This window comes from Euprymna scolopes, chromosome 8 (genome assembly GCF_053919585.1).
Source record: "Euprymna scolopes isolate OS-2025 chromosome 8, ASM5391958v1, whole genome shotgun sequence".
Classification (NCBI taxonomy): domain Eukaryota; kingdom Metazoa; phylum Mollusca; class Cephalopoda; order Sepiida; family Sepiolidae; genus Euprymna; species Euprymna scolopes.
In genome coordinates, this window is record NC_136489.1 from 118,614,397 (window position 1) to 118,634,747 (window position 20,351).

Genomic DNA, 20,351 nt, shown 5'->3' on the forward strand with positions numbered 1-20,351 from the left:
TCTACTGATTATGTAGGATTGAAGTACTAAGCTTAACTTGCATATTGCTTAACAAAAGGACATCTTATTAACTGCACGATTTTTTTTTTTTTTTGATTCAATGATTCTTTTATATATAACGCAGACATACACAGTAATAACATTTTACTTTTAACTTGAAAATTGATATTTATAAAAGTATAAAAACTGAATGAAGTGGGAACAGGAGTTTTTTTTAGTTTCTTCAATTTCCCCAGGTAATGCCAAACATGAATTCTGATCATACTATGTATTAGCTATAACATTTTGAAAGAGGACTGCACATATTTTTAAAACTTTGTGGATCCCATTTTTTTTTTTTTTTTTTAAAGAAAAATTTTAAATTGAATTTTTAAAAATACATGAACGTCAAAATCAACATCTTTGTGCCATTATTATTAAATGGCATTCTTTTTGAGAACAACTTAATCATTTATTTTACGACCCTCAAATATGCGGTGACTTAAAATGACCTATATCTAATCATTTGCGAATTCTTTCATCTCTAGCTGTGAGATCATTGGAACACATTTGGGTGTAGTCAAAATGTTGCCTTCATTTAGCTCTGATTTTGAAATTCTTTTGGAAAAAAAATTCTTCGACGCTACAACTACATACACTTCATGCTTACAAAAGTAAAGATGAAGATTTGAAAGAGGAAAAAAACGCATTGTTCCGTCAAGCATCCAAAGAAATGATTCTTATTTCTATGGAACAATAATATGAATGATGCTATATGAAGAAACTGGTGTTGTATTTTAACGTTTTGTTGAATATTTACTGAAATGTTTGTAGTATAACGTAGATGATTTACTAGGGTTAAACAAATATTTTCTCGTTAGATTATACACACGGTAATTTCTTGAATTGTTGTAAAATTATTTACTATTATTGACTGAAATAAAGATATAAAGTCAGACGAGTAAAAATATTTTGGGGCGAGTAAATTTTCCCTCACACTCAACCGGCGGTCGAGTGATTTTTTTTTTCAAATCTCAAAGGCTGTATATATATATATATATATATATATATATATATATATATATCTCATACCTATATTTGCTATAAATCACTGAAACTGATTTGGGTTTTTTTATTTTTATTTTTTTAACTCAAACCCACCCGTGTGCCCGATACTACTGGTCAATATGCAAGCCTTCTAGACCTTTTCCTCATAACTTCCCCTGAGCTGTGTTCATGTTCCGTTCTATCTCCTCTGGGATCCTCTGACCACTCTGTTGTAGCAGTTAAGATAAAAATGAAATGTAATGAGTCTTCAGACGTACCTCTCCACCGTACTGTATATCGATATTCCATGGTTGACTGGGATAGCTTCCGTACATTCATATCTGACCTACCTCTGCATTCCATGTTTAAAAAGGATGTGTCCTCTATAGTATCAGACCTGACCTAATGGTTAATTGTAGGCATAGACCGATTGATACCATCCAAAAAATTCCAACAAAAACCTAACAGCCAGCCATGGTTCTCCCCTGAATGTGCTGCTGCCATCACGCACAGAAATCACTTTTTCCATAGCTACCAATGTAATAGATGTACTGAGACTAAAGCTGCTTTCAGGACTGCCAGCAACCACTGTAAAAGAGTAATGAAAAATGCAAGAGAGCTATATGCTCAGTCTGTTAAATCCAAAGTAGCTGAACGGCGGCTTGGTTCTCACCAGTTCTGGCAAATAACAAACAGGATCTTGAACAGAAGCATGCATTCTATCCCAACTATCATCAATGGACCGGAGGTCATCTCGTCAGCATCAGACAAGGCCAGACTATTTGCCAAGAACTTTGCAGCTAATTCTACCCTATGCGACAAGGGCCATCAACTCCCTGTATTTCCTCCTATAACAGACAACACACTATGCAACATAAAAATATCTGTGCGTGAGGTCGCCAAGCTAATCAAGACCTTGATTCCAGTAAATTTCCCCAGGTAATGCCAAACATGAATGACGGCATTCCAGTTATAGTGCTGAAAAAGCTCCAACCAGAACTCGCTCCCATACTTACAAAACTGTTTAAGCGTTGCCTTAAGGAGAAGTGCTTTCCAACACCCTGGAAAACCTCATCAGTATGCCCTGTATTTAAGAATTCAGGTGAAAAATCATCTCCCTCTCAGTACAGACCAATACGTCTCCTGTGTGTCATGAGTAAGTTGTTGAAACCCATATTAAATAAAGAAGTAGTCAACCACCTCAACAGAAACAACCTTTCTTAGTGACATGCAATATGGTTTCCGCTCTGCAAGATCTACAGCAGATGTGCTAATGGTTATATCACATAGGATTAGTGAATCTCTTGACAAAGGTTTCCTTTCTAGGGCAATTGCTCTCGACATATCGAAGGCCTTTGATAAGGTATGGCATAAGGGCCTACTTCACAAGATTTCCAGCTACGGTATTACTGGAAATGTTTTCTCAATCATTAAATCATTTCTCTCTGATAGATTCATAAGAGTAGTGGTTGATGGGCAGAAATCAGAGGCCCACAGTATTAATGCTGGAGTCCCCCAGGGGTCCATCCTGGGCCCAACTCTCTTCCTGATCTACATCAATGATCTCCCAAAACACATACTTAAATCATTCGTTGACATCTATGCTGATGACACGACCACCTATGGCAACACATCAAAGGCCGTAAATGACAAAGTTCTCTCTAATTCTCTCTCCTCTGATCTTGAGCACGTGGTACAATGGGGGAAGAGGTGGCTGGTCACTTTTAATGCATCCCAAACCAAGCTTCTATCTTTACATCATCAACGCTCTGATCCCCATTTGGCATCAATTGAAATGGATGGCTCTCGTCTTGGGGAGGCTCCATGTTTTGACAAACTTCTGGGTTTGACCTTTATTCCTGATCTGAAATGGAACAGGTACATCAAATCTGTTGCCAGGGATGCTGGGAAAATGGTGGGATCCTTCTACCACTCCAGAAGATATCTCGCTACTGATGCAATTCTCTATCTGTATAAAAGCCAAGTACGTCCAAGGATGGAGTACTGCTGCCACATCTGGGCAGGAGCTGCTAAAAACAGCCTATCCTGCCTTGACAAAGTACAAAATAGACTTTGTGGTTTGGTGGCAGATGCCCTTTTCTCTTCCCTGCAGCCTCTCTCCCACAGAAGAGATGTTGCGAGCCTGTCTTTGTTTTATCATTATTCCCATGACAAGTGCTGGTCTGAGTTCCAATCTCTCGTCCCCCCTCGCCAATCTTTCATGAGAAACACCCATCTGGCTGAAACTACTGTCAATAATTTTCCTCACTCTTTATCTGTGCCTAAATACAAACGTAGATTCCATGAGCAGAGCTCCTTTCTCAAAAGTGCACAATTGTGGAACTCTCTTCCGTTTGCCTGTTTCCCACCTGACTACAACTTGGATGTCTTCAAATTCAACATAAACAAATTCCTGACAAACCGCCCCCTTAAGTAAGACACTCTATCAAATCTCCAATACTAATGATTACTACAATACTATCTCATTGATTACTGTACACGCAATAACCCTTATCCCTGAGTGGCCTCCGGGCCTTGATAAGTGGTGACCCTCCCCCCATGTAAAAACTAAAAAAAAAAAAAATAAAATAAAAATAATCTAATCAATAAAATTGAGAACTATATATATATATATATATATATATATATATATATATATATATATATATAAATAAAAGGCAAAATGGCTGCGCGCGTTTTGAATGTCCAAAAAAGGCTTGGGGGCGAGGATCTCTTGAGAGAGGGTTACTATTTTTTACAACTTTCCCTAGATCATAATATCTACGATTTGCAAACGGACATCATCTCTACATTTATTTTGATTGACTTTTATAAAATTCCCTCTATTCCGTCATTTCGCATGTTTGCTCGTCTTTTTCGCATAAATAAAACAAAACTCATCGAAGCCTTTTGTGCCAGGAAGTTTTGAAAACAATTAACTTTGATCAATGTTGGGAAAACCCTTCATATCAAATTGCTATTCATTTGAGAGTTCCTCTTTTTCGGGGGGAGCTTGCTTTCCCCAACATCGTGGAGAAACAAACAAATGAAACGGCGGAAAACTGAACTGGTCTTCAGCCAACGTTCATTTCTGCACATGCGTGAACTCATTTCTGCAAGTCAACTTTTTAATTGTTAAATTTGAATGCTTTTCACTTTCTCTCAACTCTTTGTGTGGTGGTAAGAGGTCACGTTTTCTTTCACTTTCTTCCACGGGTTCGAGCTTGCCTACCTACTAACATTTTTTGGTGCTCAACACACACCTACAAACACCCGGGTAACGCCAGGTACCCCCGCTAGTCTATAAATATAAAAGCGAAAATGTATGTGTGTATGTATGTTTGTATGTGTGTCCACTAAAAACTTTCGACAGACAACGAAAATTCACAAACTTGGTATCATATCAAAGCTCCATCCTTCGCTCGAAAAATATCAAAAAATTGGCCAAAAACATTCATTTTTTCACCCCAAAATCGACAATTTTCAACAGAACAAAAACGGTCTTCTTGCGACAACGACCAGTTCTACGCATGCGTCAGATGACGTCATGACCTGATTTACTTTAAATAGTTGAAAAACTAAACAAATTTCATGTACGTCGCGTTAGGTCAGTTGGTTAATGCATTGGTTCGTTATCTAAACGTTTTGGGTTCAAATCGTGGTGTCAGATGTCTTTTTTTTTTTCAGTTTTTTAAATTTAAATATTGAATCAGTGTTATTTAAGCCATTTTTCACGTAACGTTCGTTTTTTTTTTTTTGTTTTTTTTTTTTATTCGCTTATCCACCCCCGAACACACACCAAAAAACACCCGGGAACCCACTGATTTTTTAAATTTTAATATCAAAACCAGCTTATTTAAGCCGTTTCTTTTTCGTTTTTTACATTTAACATCGTTCATTTGCCTCACATTAGTTTTTTGGGGGGTTTTTTTCCGATGTTTTGATTACAACCCCCCCCCCTTCACCCCCGCTTAAGTTTTAACATGGTTTTCTTTTTTTTGTTTTACTTTGCTTATAACAAACAAACCTGGCCATTGACCTCATTTGCGGAATAGCCGTGCGCGCACCTGTCAATTTGGTTCTCACTTAAATAAATTCAAACATCTTTCAGTAACTCATTCTGGCTGGCCAATTTTATTTTCAAACTTCGCCTCAGGGCTTCGGGTTCGATCCTACCAACTTTTACCCCCCCCCCGGTTTCTTTTTTATTTAACACCACACACACCTCCAAACACCCGGGCAACGCCGGGTACCCCCGCTAGTATTTACATAAAGGGCAAAATGTGTGTTTGCATGTCTCACAAAAACTTCCGACAGACGTATCAGAATATGAAAAAATTGGTATTGTTTTAAACTTCGATCTTTTCGACGATAAATATCGAAAAAATTGGCCAAAAACATCAATTCCTTCACCTCAACTTGCCAGTTTTCTACACGGAGGGGGGGGGTCGCTTTTTCCACACACATTGTTGCACGTCATCGTCTCTTGATTAACTACGCTTATTTCGACATTTGCGACTTCCGGTTTTGCCATGGACACATTGGCAAAGACATCAGTTTTTTTTTTTCATCTTTTCCTCCTTTGCGTTACGGGTTCGAGCCTGCCTGTCTACTACAACTTTTTTTTTTTTTAAATATCTCTCTCCACCTGGGCTGCCTACATTTTTTTCGGGCTTCTTTACTCAACACCCCCCACTAGGACAGCAGGGGAATTTTTTACTGTCACATTTACTCCCTCTGCTTCTCATAACCAAAACTTTAATCTTATATAACGATAAATAATCTAATAATAGAAGTTAAAAATGTACTTCTAGGTATACAAGATCAAGAAGGTCTTAAATGTGTTACAATTTATGAATTTTTGAACGAAATAGAATAATAATGGTGGTTGTGACCCAACAGATCACAGGTATGTACTTAATTTACAAATAGAATCAAAATATATGCTTCCATAGTGTTGTAAGCAATAGAGCCTCCCCCCCCCAAAAAAAAAAAACATAGTTCCCATCCTGTAAGTAAAAGGTTTATTCTCATCAGCACTCATCAGCAAGATAATAATGAGAGTAAATACCTTTTTCTGAATAATCTTTCTGCGATCGGTCTTTAGTTTCTGTATGTTTGTCAGCCATTTCTTCTAAAATGACTTGCATGGCACCAATCCGGGGTAGCGTTATATGCTCCAGGATTGGGAGATTCTTCTTCCTGGCATACCTGTAAGAATGTAAACAAGAAAAAATGTTCAATGTTAAATCAGATGAATTCAATTTAAACAATTTTTGATGCACATATGGAAGCAGTACTCCCCTCTGTATTTATTTATTTTTTTTATTTTCGTCCTTTTTTTCAATTTTTTTCAGATTATCAAATGGACACCAGTTTACTAGATTATCAAAAGAATTTTTTTTTTTTAAAAAGTCAGTATCTAAACTTTAGTAGAGAGGTGCTCAGTTTCTAATGTAATGTTCTAATAAATCGATCACCCATTTTAGAACCACTATATTTTTAAGCCAAATTTCAACATTTTTTTAGTCTTCAAAAGTTTTTGGCCTATTTTAGAATTTGGATTAAAATTTGCCTCATGGATACAACTTTATGATATGCTCAATCAGAAAGATTAATTGCACAGAACAAGTTGTGTTTCTGTGGGCATGCCATGTCCATTCATAAATATTCCAAAGCAAAAAATGATAAACTTTGCTGGAGATGCTGCAAAATATAATTTAAAAAAAAGTTACCTTTAAAAAGTTTATTTTTAGGGGTATTAAGGTCTATTAATGCAATACAGACCCGAATACCCTTAAAACAAAAAAAAAAAATAATTTAAAAAAAAATAAAAAAAATAATAATTTAAAAAAAATAAAATAAATAAAATAAAAAAACTTTAAAAAGTAAGTCTTTAGTTGGTACTCTAGCACATTCATTTCCCTTAGATTGTAAATGTCAGGTGACACAACTTGAATAATGCGTATTTAAAAAATATTCTTCCAGGCAGAACCTTTGTAAATGTTCTGTAACAAAACTTTAAGATAACCATAAATATGACGTTTCTGAATTTTTGAGGTGAGGGTTGGTTATTTATATTATTGATCAGACTACCGTTCTTATCTTGAGTGTGATTTTCACAATGTTCCAGTCAATGTAACCTCCGACCTTCTTTATCCTTTTGTGTTTGAACCAATGAAGGGCTTGTCTGAAAAACTTCAACAAATATGTAATCCATATGACATCAGGACAGTATTCAGGAGTGATTCAACTCTTCAGAAACAGCTTATGAGCCCCTAAAGAAAAAATATCATGACAAAGAACTGTATAAAATCCCATGTAAATGTGGAAAACTATACAGAGGTGAAAAGTGTTGTTTATTGAAAGATTAGAAGAACATTGAAAAACCGTAGTACGTGGAGAGACTGAAAAGTCAGATATAGCTGACCATATTTGGAAGGAAAAGGGAAAGCAACTACCATTATGGGACAAAGTAAAAATTATAGACAGAGAGGAATGGTGGAGAGCAAGGCAACTGAAAGAAGCAGCACATATGCTGCGGAATAACCAACTGCTTAATATAGAATTCAATATGATATGGGAACCAGTAATTATAAATAATAAATATATACAAGTAATAAGTATAGAGATAGATATACATTAATATATAGTAATAAATAGATATTTACAACTAGAAATAGGTTTAAGGCTCCTAAAAATTTGTACTAGAATTGCTTGCAAGGACCCGTGGCGCAGTGGTTAGAGTACTGGGGAAAATCAATTGTAAAAGTGATATTCTCTTAAAGGTTGAAGGTTCAATCCTTAGTGTGGGCGACTGAAAAATACATTTGCAAATTACTTAGGACCTCTATTCAGTCATGGCTGACGGAACAGGAGCACGCTACCTCCACCAAGTAAATAAAGGGTTCCGGTCGAAATTCGGTCCAAATTCCAGAATTCAACAAAAACATTCCTGAGTTCGATAAGATACACTTGAAGAAGGTCGGAGGTTATATCGACCGAAACGTTGTGAAAAATCACACTCAAGATGAGAACAGTAGTCAGATATAATCGGAGAAAGCGAAATTATAAGAGTCCAAATTCGTGAAATTTGATTCTAAAATGTGGGATTAGAAACTTAGCATCCCCTACAAATATTTGAATATGGACTTTAAAAAAAGTTTTTGATAATCTGGTACACTAGTGTCCATTCGAAAATAATCTGCTCAAAAAATGAATAAATAAAAAATAAATTTAAAAAAAATAAAATAAAAATAGAGGGGGGTACCGCTCCATATGTGCATCCTATTTTTTTTTTTATCAATGACTATTTTATAAACTTCATTTGAATTTTAAAATTATGCTTTCCTAAAGTCATAATTGTATAAATGACTGCAAACTTTTGATGGAAAGATTTATAGACTAGTGCACAAACGTCAAATTCCTTCATTGGATTAATTGTTCAAAAAAAATTTTTTTTAATTCAGAATTTAGTAAATTTTTTTTAGTATTTAATGTGATAAAATCAGACAGTTTAGATATACTTGCTGTAGTTCATAAATATTTATTTGGGTTTATTACTACACACTGATCTATTTACCATTGCTAGAATTAAAAAAAGTGTTGAGTGTTATTGTCAATGATTTGGCTGATATAACTTCCAGACGTATCTTGTCAAACTTGGAAATCTTTGTGAAACTAGAATCTGTACAAAATGAACTCTAACCTGTTGAGATAGCATGCTGTCATTCCAACAGCTATGACCAAGTAGAATTGTTAAGTCGCGATTGCATTACTAGTATTGCCCGAACTAAGGATTGAATTTTCAACCCCCCCCCCCCAAAAAAAAAGAAGGTAGGTTAGAACAGAATTTGATTTGTACTTTATTCATTATGCAATGGGTTCAATTGAGATTCCCAACTTCACAAGATATATCTCAAGAAGGTCAGCTGAAACGCTGCGAGAATAACACAAGATGGGAACAATAGTCCATATCATCAATCCTCATCTCAAAAATTCAGAAACAATTATTGATAATTATTTTTTTCTGTACACTGCCATCTCCACATAATTTTAATTAAATTATGTGAAGTTTATTGTGACCATGTCTATATATTGAAATGGTTTGTAGCTAACTTCCCAATGACATTGGGGGGGGGGGGGAGAGCAGGTAAGTACTTTATGACGGACCGTCTTTTTAAAAATCTACCAAAAATCAGGTAATTATCCGATCAATACGAAATTTTCAGCGATTATTAAGAGAAGAATGAACTTTATAACAGTGTACTTATTTTTTATAAACGATATTTATATATTTTTTTTTTTACTTCTTTGGCGGTGCCTAGTCTATTATGTTCACCTATTGCTTAAGGGGTAATTAAAAAAAATTGATAATTTCCCTTTTATTTCAAATTAATTTAAGAATCAATAGTTGATTGTTCAGAAATGTATAGCTGACTGCATTTCTGGCAACCTATGGATGACAAAAAATATAAACTATCATTATTGAGATTATGATATTTGTAAATCTCAGTAAGTGCATCGATAAAATAAATTTTAGTATTTTTTTTTTTTTTTTTTTTTTACAATGAAGAACTTTTACAAATTTAATTTCAAATTGCAAGAATAAAATACCTGATTAAAATTAATGTTTTTAGCATTTTTATGATTATGAAAAAAAAAAAAAAATTTAAATCTTTAAAAGTAATTAACATTGAAAATTATAAATACAAAGAGAAAAAATAGTGAACTGCCCTAAAACGCTAGAATGATTCAAAACTAAAAGATAAAAGGTAACTGAGGATAAATACGTTTAAAAATACTTATAAAAAAATGTAGTCAACGTATGTAGTTTTGTATTCATTTTAAAATAATGCAAGGGATATAACTCCATTAGACTAAGTGAAATATTTATTTGGTCTAATGGAGTTATGTCCCTTGCATTTAACATCCTTTCGATACGAGTGCAAATATTTGTTTGGAAAAGATTTTTTATAAATCTTACATTTTTATATAACGAAAACTTTTCCTGAAATGTAAAAATCCTCAAATAAAGATACGTATCTTAAAACTGATGTAGTTTTTTTTTTTTTTTTTTTTTAATTCGCATTAAAAAAAATAAAAAAAGTTTAAATATAGGCACCGCCAAAAATAGCCGAAAAATCAAGTTGTTTTTTAAAACGAAGTTACATTTATTAAAATCCATTATTTCTGAGTAACTTGTTTTTTCCAGAAAGATAAAATCCTGAATTTTATCATATAGAAAACAGAATAATGTAAAACTTTTTCTACTATTTTAACATTTAACTATTTAACATTTAAAACTTTTTCTACTATTTTAACATTTAAAATTTAATTAAAATTAAATTTTAAATGTTGAATTTTCCCAAAAAGTTAACAATTGACATTTTTTGTCTTGCACAAAAAACGTACATAAATATTTAAAAAAAAAAAAAAAAAAAAAAAAAAAGGTTTTTGAAATAATTTATTTATTTGTTGTCTAAGATTTAGGATGATTTTCTATGAGAATATGCAAAAATATTATAAGTACCTGGATTTCAAATAATTCCACTTATTCATATAGGCAACCAGTTACTTCGCGTAGATCTAGAGTCTAGATCGACAATGTTTACGTTTGTATTTGATAAAAAGCAAACTATGGAAGACCAAACAGGCCAAAAAAAAACTTATTTTTCAGTGACGAAAATTTCAATATATTATTAACGCTGAGGCTCAGATGGTGAACATTTGTATGAGTTTGGTTTTTAATGTGTATGTGTGTGGGAGCCAGGCTCCCCAAAATGGGGGAGGGGGCAATTTAAAGCAGAATAAAAAAAAATATTTCAGCGTGTTTGGTCCACCGTAGTCGAAAGGCGGCAAACGTTTTCAAACGGGATCGAAAAAATGATGCTATTTTTAACACAAAGGGCACAATATTTATTAAATTTTTTTTTTTTGTATCGATTCTTCAAAGCATGCCCTGTTTAATAATGATCATGCATTATTCGGCTCGCTAAAAAAAAAATTGTTGATTTATTTATCGAAGATTTTAAAATGGCTTTTTTCATATAAATATTAAAAAAAATTTTTTGTTTTGCTTAACTTAAATTAATTATTTTACTTAACATATCACCGAATTTCACACTTCAAAACTCAAAAGCGGGATAATTAAACACAATCGAAGTTCTGATATTCAGACGTCAAAATAAGGTATGCAAACAATTTTTTTTTCTTTTTTTTTTTTAATCTATAATTCTGTCCCTTACAACAACACAATATGTTGTGTTCAGTTTCAGATGATTATTTTAAGCATATTTGGAACCCCCTCAAAACAAGGGGGGGGGGTGTAAGCAAAAAAATACATATATATATATATAAATATCGTTTATGAAAAATAAGTACACTGTTATAAAGTTCATTCTTCTCTTAATAATCACTGAAAATTTCGTATTGATCGGATAATTACCTGATTTTTGGTAGATTTTTTAAAAGACGGTCCGTCAAAAAGTACTTACCTGCCCCCCCAGTTTTGGCGGTGCCTATTTAAATATGTACAAATTTATAATGAAACTGTGGTACTTGTACAGTTTAAGCAAGACATTAAGAAATGAAAATATCGAAAAAAAAGGTTATATTGCATGTATCCGTTTTGAACTGGAGATCTCCGAAAAAAAAAAAATTCACTTAATTTGATCGAGTAGTTTTTTTTTTTTGTTTTTTTTTACAGCGGAAAAATACGTTTTTATGAGAGCATGTTGAAGGCAGACATCTTGGATTTGTTCTTAATTTTTTGTTTGGAGTTTAGAAACGTCACGGGGAGATAACTCCAGTTAAAGCACCGACACTCCCTCCCATCTTTAATATTAGCTTTTCTTCCTAAAAATCGAACCTTTTGCTCGGTATTATAATTAACTGTTTTTTCGCTATAAAACAAAAACAACTTGATGAAATTAAATGAAATTTTTTTTCCGGAGAACTTCATTCCATAACGGATACGTACAATTTAAAGCTTTTTCGATATTTTCATTTTTTAATGTCTTGATTAAGCTGTACAAGTACCGAAAATGTTATTAGAGTTAACCAGAATTATTAGGTGTTTTCCCCCTACATATTTTAAAAATATGAAAATTCTACACACCCACACAATGAGATCAGTCTCAACACAGCATAAAATTGCTCAACGAAAGGGAGATTTGATAAGCACGAAAGTCAAGTATTTTGATGTTCTAGAAGCAGACATTATCAAAATATACAGAAATGAAGATCAGTAAAGAATACATAAGAATAACAAGGAAACTCCTAGAAACTAAACTATAATAAAAATCTAATTAAAAAGGTATAAATACTTGGACAATATCACTAATAAGATTATCTGGACCATTCATAGGCTAAACGAAAGAACTTTGGCATCTTGACAAGACGAGGAAAACTAAGCTATCCACAATGCACTACACCCAAAAGATGATACCATGTGAAAAGGAATGAAGGCAGGAAAGGACTGGTACGTATAGAAGATTGCATTAAAATCACTGAAAGTCTTGGAAAAATATGTAGCCCAGAAAAAGTAATCACTGCAGCAAGAGATCATTAAAATTTACAATTTAGGAAGCAGCAAAACAAAATAAGCCACGAGAAAAGTGGGAAAAGAACCAGCTACATAAACAATTAGTATAAATGAAAAAAAAAAAATAAATAAAAATAACATGAAAACACTTGACAGGGTTAAGAAAAGGACACCTGAAGAGAGTGAATCTTACAGCTGGAAAGAAAGGTTAGAATTAAGTACATAAAAGGCTAAAATTAAAATAAGTTAAATCCAAAACAAAACAAAAAAAAAAAATCAATGTAGATTTTGTGGACAGAGAGACGAAATGGTAAACCACATAAGTGGATGCAGCAAATTTGCCAAAAAATTAAAAAAATAAAATAATAAAATAAAGTACAAGAACAGGCATGACTGCATGGAGAAATCAGTACACTGAGAATTATAAATTCCGTTTTGAACATTCAGATAAATAGTACAAACACAAATGAGAGAATCCTCTGGGATATGGAGATACAAACAGCTTAACTCCAACTAAGCAGACTACACGTTATAATAGTTAACAAGGTAAAGATCAAAAAGACAAAAAAAAAAACCTAAATAAATATGAAACTGGCTGGAGAACTGAAAGGAATATGGAACATAAAAATCTTAGTGTTCCTACCAATACTGGTAGAAATAATCCTGTGAACTTGGAAGGGGGGGGGGTGAAATCAAAGGGGAGACAGACGATATAATAGTTAGTAATTATAAAAACGGCTGGAAGTTTAAAGAAACTTTTGGAAGGTGGAAAACATCCCACAAACTATGAACACTAACCAACCAAAAGAAAGTCCCTCCACCCCCAAAAAGCAAACACTAGGCACAGAGCCTCCCACCACCACAAAAGACAGGCACAGTACTCCACCACCACTACAAAAGACAGGCACAGTACTTCACCACTACCACCACCACAAAAGACAGACACAGTACTCCACCACCACCACAAAAGACAGACACAGTACTCCACCACCACCACAAAAGACAGACAGTACTTCACCACCACCACCACAAAAGACAGACACAGTACTCCACCACCACCACAAAAGACAGGCACAGTACTTCACCACCACCACCACCACAAAAGACAGACAGTACTTCACCACCACCACCACAAAAAACAGACACAGTACTTCACCACTACCACCACCACAAAAGACAGACAGTACTTCACCACTACCACCACCACAAAAGACAGACAGTACTTCACCACTACCACCACCACAAAAGACAGACAGTACTTCACCACCACCACAAAAGACAGACACAGTACTCCACCACCACCACAAAAGACAGGCACAGTACTCCACCACCACCACCACAAAAGACAGACACAGTACTCCACCACCACCACCACAAAAGACAGACACAGTACTCCACCACCACCACCACAAAAGACAGACACAGTACTCCACCACCACCACAAAAGACAGGCACAGTACTCCACCACCACCACCACCACAAAAGACAGGCACAGTACTCCACCACCACCACCACAAAAGACAGACACAGTACTCCACCACCACCACCACAAAAGACAGGCACAGTACTCCACCACCACCACCACAAAAGACAGGCACAGTACTCCACCACCACCACCACAAAAGACAGGCACAGTACTCCACCACCACAAAAGACAGGCACAGTACTCCACCACCACCACAAAAGACAAGCACAGTACTCCACCACCACCACAAAAGACAAGCACAGTACTCCACCACCACTACAAAAGGCAGGCACAAACCCCAGCCATCCTTCCAAAATACATTAAGACTAAAGAACTAATAATAAACGGTTTAACACTACACTGTGAAACTTATAATCACAGCTACTTTAAGAACTATGATAAACACCTCAATAATTACTGGAAAACCTGTTTCACAATTTGAATAATGTAATCTTATTTAAAATCAGTTTTATCAGTCAAATATTTCAAGAATTTAATTATTAGATGTTTTTTGTTAACAAGCCAATTATAAAATTTGCTTTTGATGTTATTGCTTGGTGGAGCAAGAAAAAAAAAAAAAAAAAAGCTTACGATTGACTGGCTACTCTTCTTTTACGTAAAAAGCCGCCTTCAGGAAAAAGTACCAACCATTTTCGCGGTAATCGATGAAAGGTAGATTTTAGATGAGCACGTAGGTCGTGTAGAGTTTGATCACGAGAATCTTTCCCCTTGGATGAAAAAAAAATAAATAAATAAATAAAAAAATAAACAATTAAAAACGAAAGAATTTTTTTTTTTTTTTTTTTTTTTTACAAACTTAATCCATTGTGTATAACTTTGTATTATTACATATCAAACCCAAGCTTCTCAAATTATGAGGGACCAATATTATTGCAACAGAATTGCAGAGAGAATTCTAAAATGGAATTTGTTTTTATAATTTTCAATAAATTACAAATTTATCATTTGACTTTTTTTTCACACTGCTGTCAAACAAATTTTCTTATAAGTTGTTTTTCTGCAGGACCTGAAAATAAAATTGACAAGGTTTTATATTAAAACGAGGTTGTTGATTTTCTAAGAAAAATGTTGAATAGAAACAAAAGGAGGTATGCATCAAAGAACTATGTTTAAAGTGAAAATGGGAGGAAAGACAAATATTGTTTATGCAGAAACTGGAAGACCGAAAATATAAAGATCAAAGCAATAACTGTGGGAGGGGGGCATCATCATATTTGGTCTAACATAACTTTTACATGCTGTTAAGGTTTTGTATTTTTATTTTATCTTAAAAATTTACCTCCAACTTATCTCTGATCAGATTTCTTTGAAAATCGTTTCTTTAAAAATGCAAGATTTTTATAAGTTGAACGCCTTTCCTGACACCAACACAATGAGGGGGGTGGGAGACCAACGTTTTTATCGAGACATCTCTAGATGAATGTGCTAGAGAGTACTTAACCTGCCCTTGAGTATACTTGTAATTCAAATGTAATCTGATATAATGCAGAGAAACCCAGCTGAAACAAATTTGATACAATTTCTCATATCAGCATAAACTTGATAATTACATGTTATATATATATATATATATATATATATATATATATATATATATATTGAAATTATGCAAGAGCATACGATAAAAACTCAAACTTCCTATGGGGACAATAAAATACAGAGAACCTCAGTCATTTCTGGGAATGTATCCATGTAAGAATGTAATAATTCTTTTAACTTGTTTTAATAAATTACAGCATATTTTAATATTGTAGTTTTTGCATGAAATAGAATTACAAAAAATAGATTTCTTAAAAGTGAACACAGAATTAAAGAACGTTACAGAAATTGTGAAAATTTACTTAACCTATTAGAACCTTGACTACCAGATGAAGAGCGGGAGCAAAAAAACAAAAAAAAAAATTTTACTCTTTATGACTTGGTTGAACTAATTTGTTCAGTCATAAACAAATGAATATAACGACATAAATAAAGCGGGAATTAATTCAAACACCTTGTACATAATAGTTCAGTATCTGGGTAGATGCCAGATACCTCCAGATTGCAACTCTCCATTGCTTACATTCAGTATGCCGCCATCTGTCTAAGAATAGAGGATTTTGTTTGTTGTCAAACTTTTTTTCAAGCACTATGGATAATAATCAGGGTAATTTTATGAAATGCAAAAATTACCAGTGATAGTTTAACTATTGAACTTCATAATTTTTCCAGTTTGAAAACAATCATGACATCATTACCATTTAAACTAATTAAAATTAATATATTTTTTTAATCATCTACATCATAATCCAGGTCATAAAGGGTTAATATAATAATGAAGAAACTCTAAATTTAAGAAATCAGCAAACTAATCTCCAACCTCATAGATTCTATTTTGTTTGTTTATACTCTTATGTTGGCTATCCCGATGAGGCACAAATGTTGCTTGATTTTCGTTCTTGTGAGTTAGGTGAAGATATTCTGATATTTTTAGTAGACTGGTCTGTACATTAAGAAATATGATGGCTATATTTTTACAAATATATATTTAACTTAAAGGAAGCAATTTCTACTGACTTAAATTTTACTTTTGACCACCTTCATAGCCTATAAAGTTCTATATCTAGCAGAATCTCACATTCTCCACTATAATAAAGAACAATACGTATTTGTTTGAAAATGATATCTCAACTTATTTCTACTTATAATATAAAAGGAATTTTGCATTTGTGTGAGAGTTTGTTCACTGTGGATCCCGAAAAGTGTGGACAACCATAATTAGTGCAAACAATTTTTTTTTTCCAGACATGTTTTATGAAGGGTTGTTGACTTGTTTTTATGTTTATTCAATAATGTTTAACTTGCAACTGAATTCCTACTGGAAGTCCCTTGTAGGTCACATGATTAAACCAACCAATCAGATTCTACTCTTATCAGGCGACAGATTAACCTGGTGTCAAACCTTGTCAATCACTCATACAACCTTATACATTTTATATTTACACGATTCCCAAGCAAATTACTTTCAATAATATTTGACTAATTTCATTGTGAAAGTTATGAACTAAACATATCCTAGAATTGTATAGAATAGCAACCCATTTTTATTAATGAATTATTTACAATAGCTATTGAATTTTAGCAATCATTTACTAAAAAAGGAGTTGTGATGTCAAAACGAACAGCCCAACGTAAAATTAAAATTGGTAGCACATGATAATGAATAGAATCACAACTTAAAGTGCTGTAATAATTTGTACACTAATACTATTGGAAAAGGTATAAATGCATAATTATCTCCAAGCTAGGAATAAAATAAAACTGCTCAATCAATTGCCTATAATGAGTTGCTTGCAATATAAAATATAAATCAACATTAATCAAAAGGGTTTGCTAATTAATATATTAGCTAGTAATGTATACAAGACAAGACATGTTACTGGTATGCTGAGAAACAGGAAACAATTCAGGTAGGGGTCATAAAGGGGTCAGAAATATAGTATACACAAAAACTTTTGAAAAAGAATCTGTTTAATGTGGAGATAATCAACATTAATGTATATGTGAACAAAATAGAATCGATAAGACTTGAGCTGAGCTTACCGATTTCATAAATTAAAAATCTCATATGTAGCCACCTCGAAAAAAAAAAAGCAATCAAGCTAAGAACGCATTTAAAAATGGTGAAACAAAGCTACAACATAATTAAGCGATATGCTTAACCATTCATTAACTCTCTCCCGTTTATCTCTGAGCTTTCAATCAAGGTGATCACTGCTGCCAATGATTCACCAGCCATAAAACTTTATTTGCAACTTAATGGCATACAGTTATATAAATTCATTTTCTAAGAGTGGTTATTGGAGTTCTTTAATATCTATTAGGTATCTGACAACTTCCATTGCAGTATGTCATCGCAGAAATTGTATACATGCATGCAGCAGCAACTGTTCTCAGGCTAGATCATGGCAGATGAATAACATGCATTCTGAGAAGTTTTGCAATTAATTAAATGAATTAAAAACTGATTATCTGACAGTGATAATATTAAATTTATTTTCAAGACAAAACTTCTGATTGGTCGCAATAGCTAGGAGAATAGAAATAAAAAAAGAAAATTAACATCAAATGATACTTATGTTGGCAAGTATTTTTAACATATTTTCTCTACTAGCATCAATTATCAACACATTTCCTGCTACCATGAAATAAGCAACATTATTTCTACAGTGATATTCTGTTTTAGCACAGGCGGAGACAGGTTGAAACAGCCAGTGTAACAATAAGCATTGTGTTTAAGCATTTTAAAAAAAAAAAAGGGTTGATATGCCATATAATGGAATTGATGGTTTAAAAGAATAGCATGTTCTAGATGCTGCACTTCAATTTCTTGTTCTCTGTCAGTGGAGAAGTCCTTCACGACTGAGACAATTTTTTTTATCTTTGTTCCTTTCCTCCACGTTAAAAAACGACTCTGGTGTCTAACACTGTCTCGTGGGGAGGCATTGTAAATGGGAACATAGCTGACAGGAATTGAATAAGGAAAAAGGTCACCATCTTCCACATAAAACACTAAAATCTCCACAAAAATATAAATCAAAAGGAATACTGGAACAGAAATTGGGCAGGCCAGCTTTTTTTCAAAAACAAAAGTGGTATCCTAGAGCTCCATCTCTTCTGGCAAAGTATAAGAACGGGATAGGACATCTTGTCACAAAATTTGATTGGAAACAGATTTCTTTCTTCAAATCAACATATGTCAGGGTGTGCTAATCACCTGCATATCAACGTGCCGGTTAATACCAACTGAATTACAACTCAACACAATACAAGATATTGTTGGTACATAAAAAAATAGATTCCTTTGTGCAACAGCTACAAAACAAACTGAACAAAGCATTGTATACGTAATTTTTTTTTTTTTTTAAATATATTTCAAATAATGCACAATAAATGAGTCCATCATTCAAATTGTACAGTTATAGTTCAGTCAGTATAAAACCTTCAGAGATAACATATGTCCCAAGAGGTCAACTTCATGAAAAATTCAAATGCCCTATCAGGTTTCATGTGAACTTATTCAAAATGGACATATGTAAAAATCAATGTCTCCTTCACTAAATAGTAATAGTTTGTTTAATCTCAAGACCCAAAAGAGTGAATGCACATGAATAAACTGCTCTTTAAACATTAAAATATTGAAATAGATTCATTCAATCTGATGAAAATGGTATTTCAAAATTATACATAACAGACTGAATTCTTTTTTTTTTTTTTTTATTAAATAATTAAGAATCATATATCCTAAATTAATGCCACATCTGGTGAGATGCTCTTCAGAGCAACCTTTCTTGTCTTGACAAGAGTACAAAATCAACTCTGCAATCAAATGGCAAATATGTTCTGTTCTCTGCAGCTCCTTTTTCACAGAAAAGGCATTTCTAATCATTCCCTACTCTATCCTTATTTCCATGGAAGATGCTTGACTGAGCTCACACCTCTGGTTCTTCCAGAGACATTCACGATAAGAACTCGTTTTTACCACACCTACATTAAACTTACCTTTTTTTTCCCTCCCAGAGTCTATAACATCAAATGGAATTTCCACAATCGGTTTCAAACATTACTATGGGACTGCTGCCCTGCAGGCTGCACGTTTTTTTGTTTTTTTTTTAAATGTACATGTCAAACAGTCTTCATAATCAAATTGTTTATTCTATAAATAGTTTTTGGTTCTCGCATAATACCCATTATTTAATTTAAAATCTATCTCAACCTTATCCTCAAGCGGCTCTGGAGCTTTATAAGCAGCGATTGTATTTATTTTTTTTTTAATGTATCAAATCCAAATTTTCAAGGCTATTGGCACAACAATTTTCACAAATTGTGATAGTAATTTTTTTAAATATTGATATTTATACCGACTGATAAGAGGCATGCCTAAAAATGTTATTTTGTACACTAAGAGTGAACAATATATTCTTGTATTACAAACTCTGCCAGAACTTTATACAATTTATCAAACTTTAAAATTTGTTTTAGCAATTTTTGTTATAGTTATTCGAAAAAAAAAAAAAAAAAAAAAAAAAATGAAAATCTTTATTTTCTTTTTAACCTTTTAGAGGGAAGACGGGGGAGGGTCTTGTTTTGTGTGTTAATTTATAATAAAATAAATCTCCACTTGCAAACTTAAGACATCTAATCTCAATTCATTGTAAAATAAGACCCACCTCCCTATAAGAAAAAAAAAGAAAGTTATATTGAAAACAGAATCTATACCTTTTTCTGTAAGCAAGGTCTCATTTTACAATTATT

At 33.2% G+C, this 20,351-nt stretch overlaps 1 protein-coding gene across 3 annotated transcripts in view; it reads right to left on the reverse strand.

Moving 5' to 3' along the window:
- LOC145283741 (acyl-CoA:lysophosphatidylglycerol acyltransferase 1-like) overlaps positions 1-20,351 on the reverse strand; it is a 183,762-nt gene that overhangs the window by 13,390 nt on the left and 150,021 nt on the right. For all 3 annotated transcript variants that reach the window (XM_080132798.1, XM_080132799.1, XM_080132800.1), the window contains 2 exons: positions 14,628-14,764; positions 6,098-6,237 (listed from right to left, as the gene is read on the reverse strand). In XM_080132798.1, the coding sequence (XP_079988924.1) occupies positions 6,098-6,237; positions 14,628-14,764 (277 nt within the window). The remainder of the gene's footprint in view (positions 1-6,097; positions 6,238-14,627; positions 14,765-20,351) is intronic.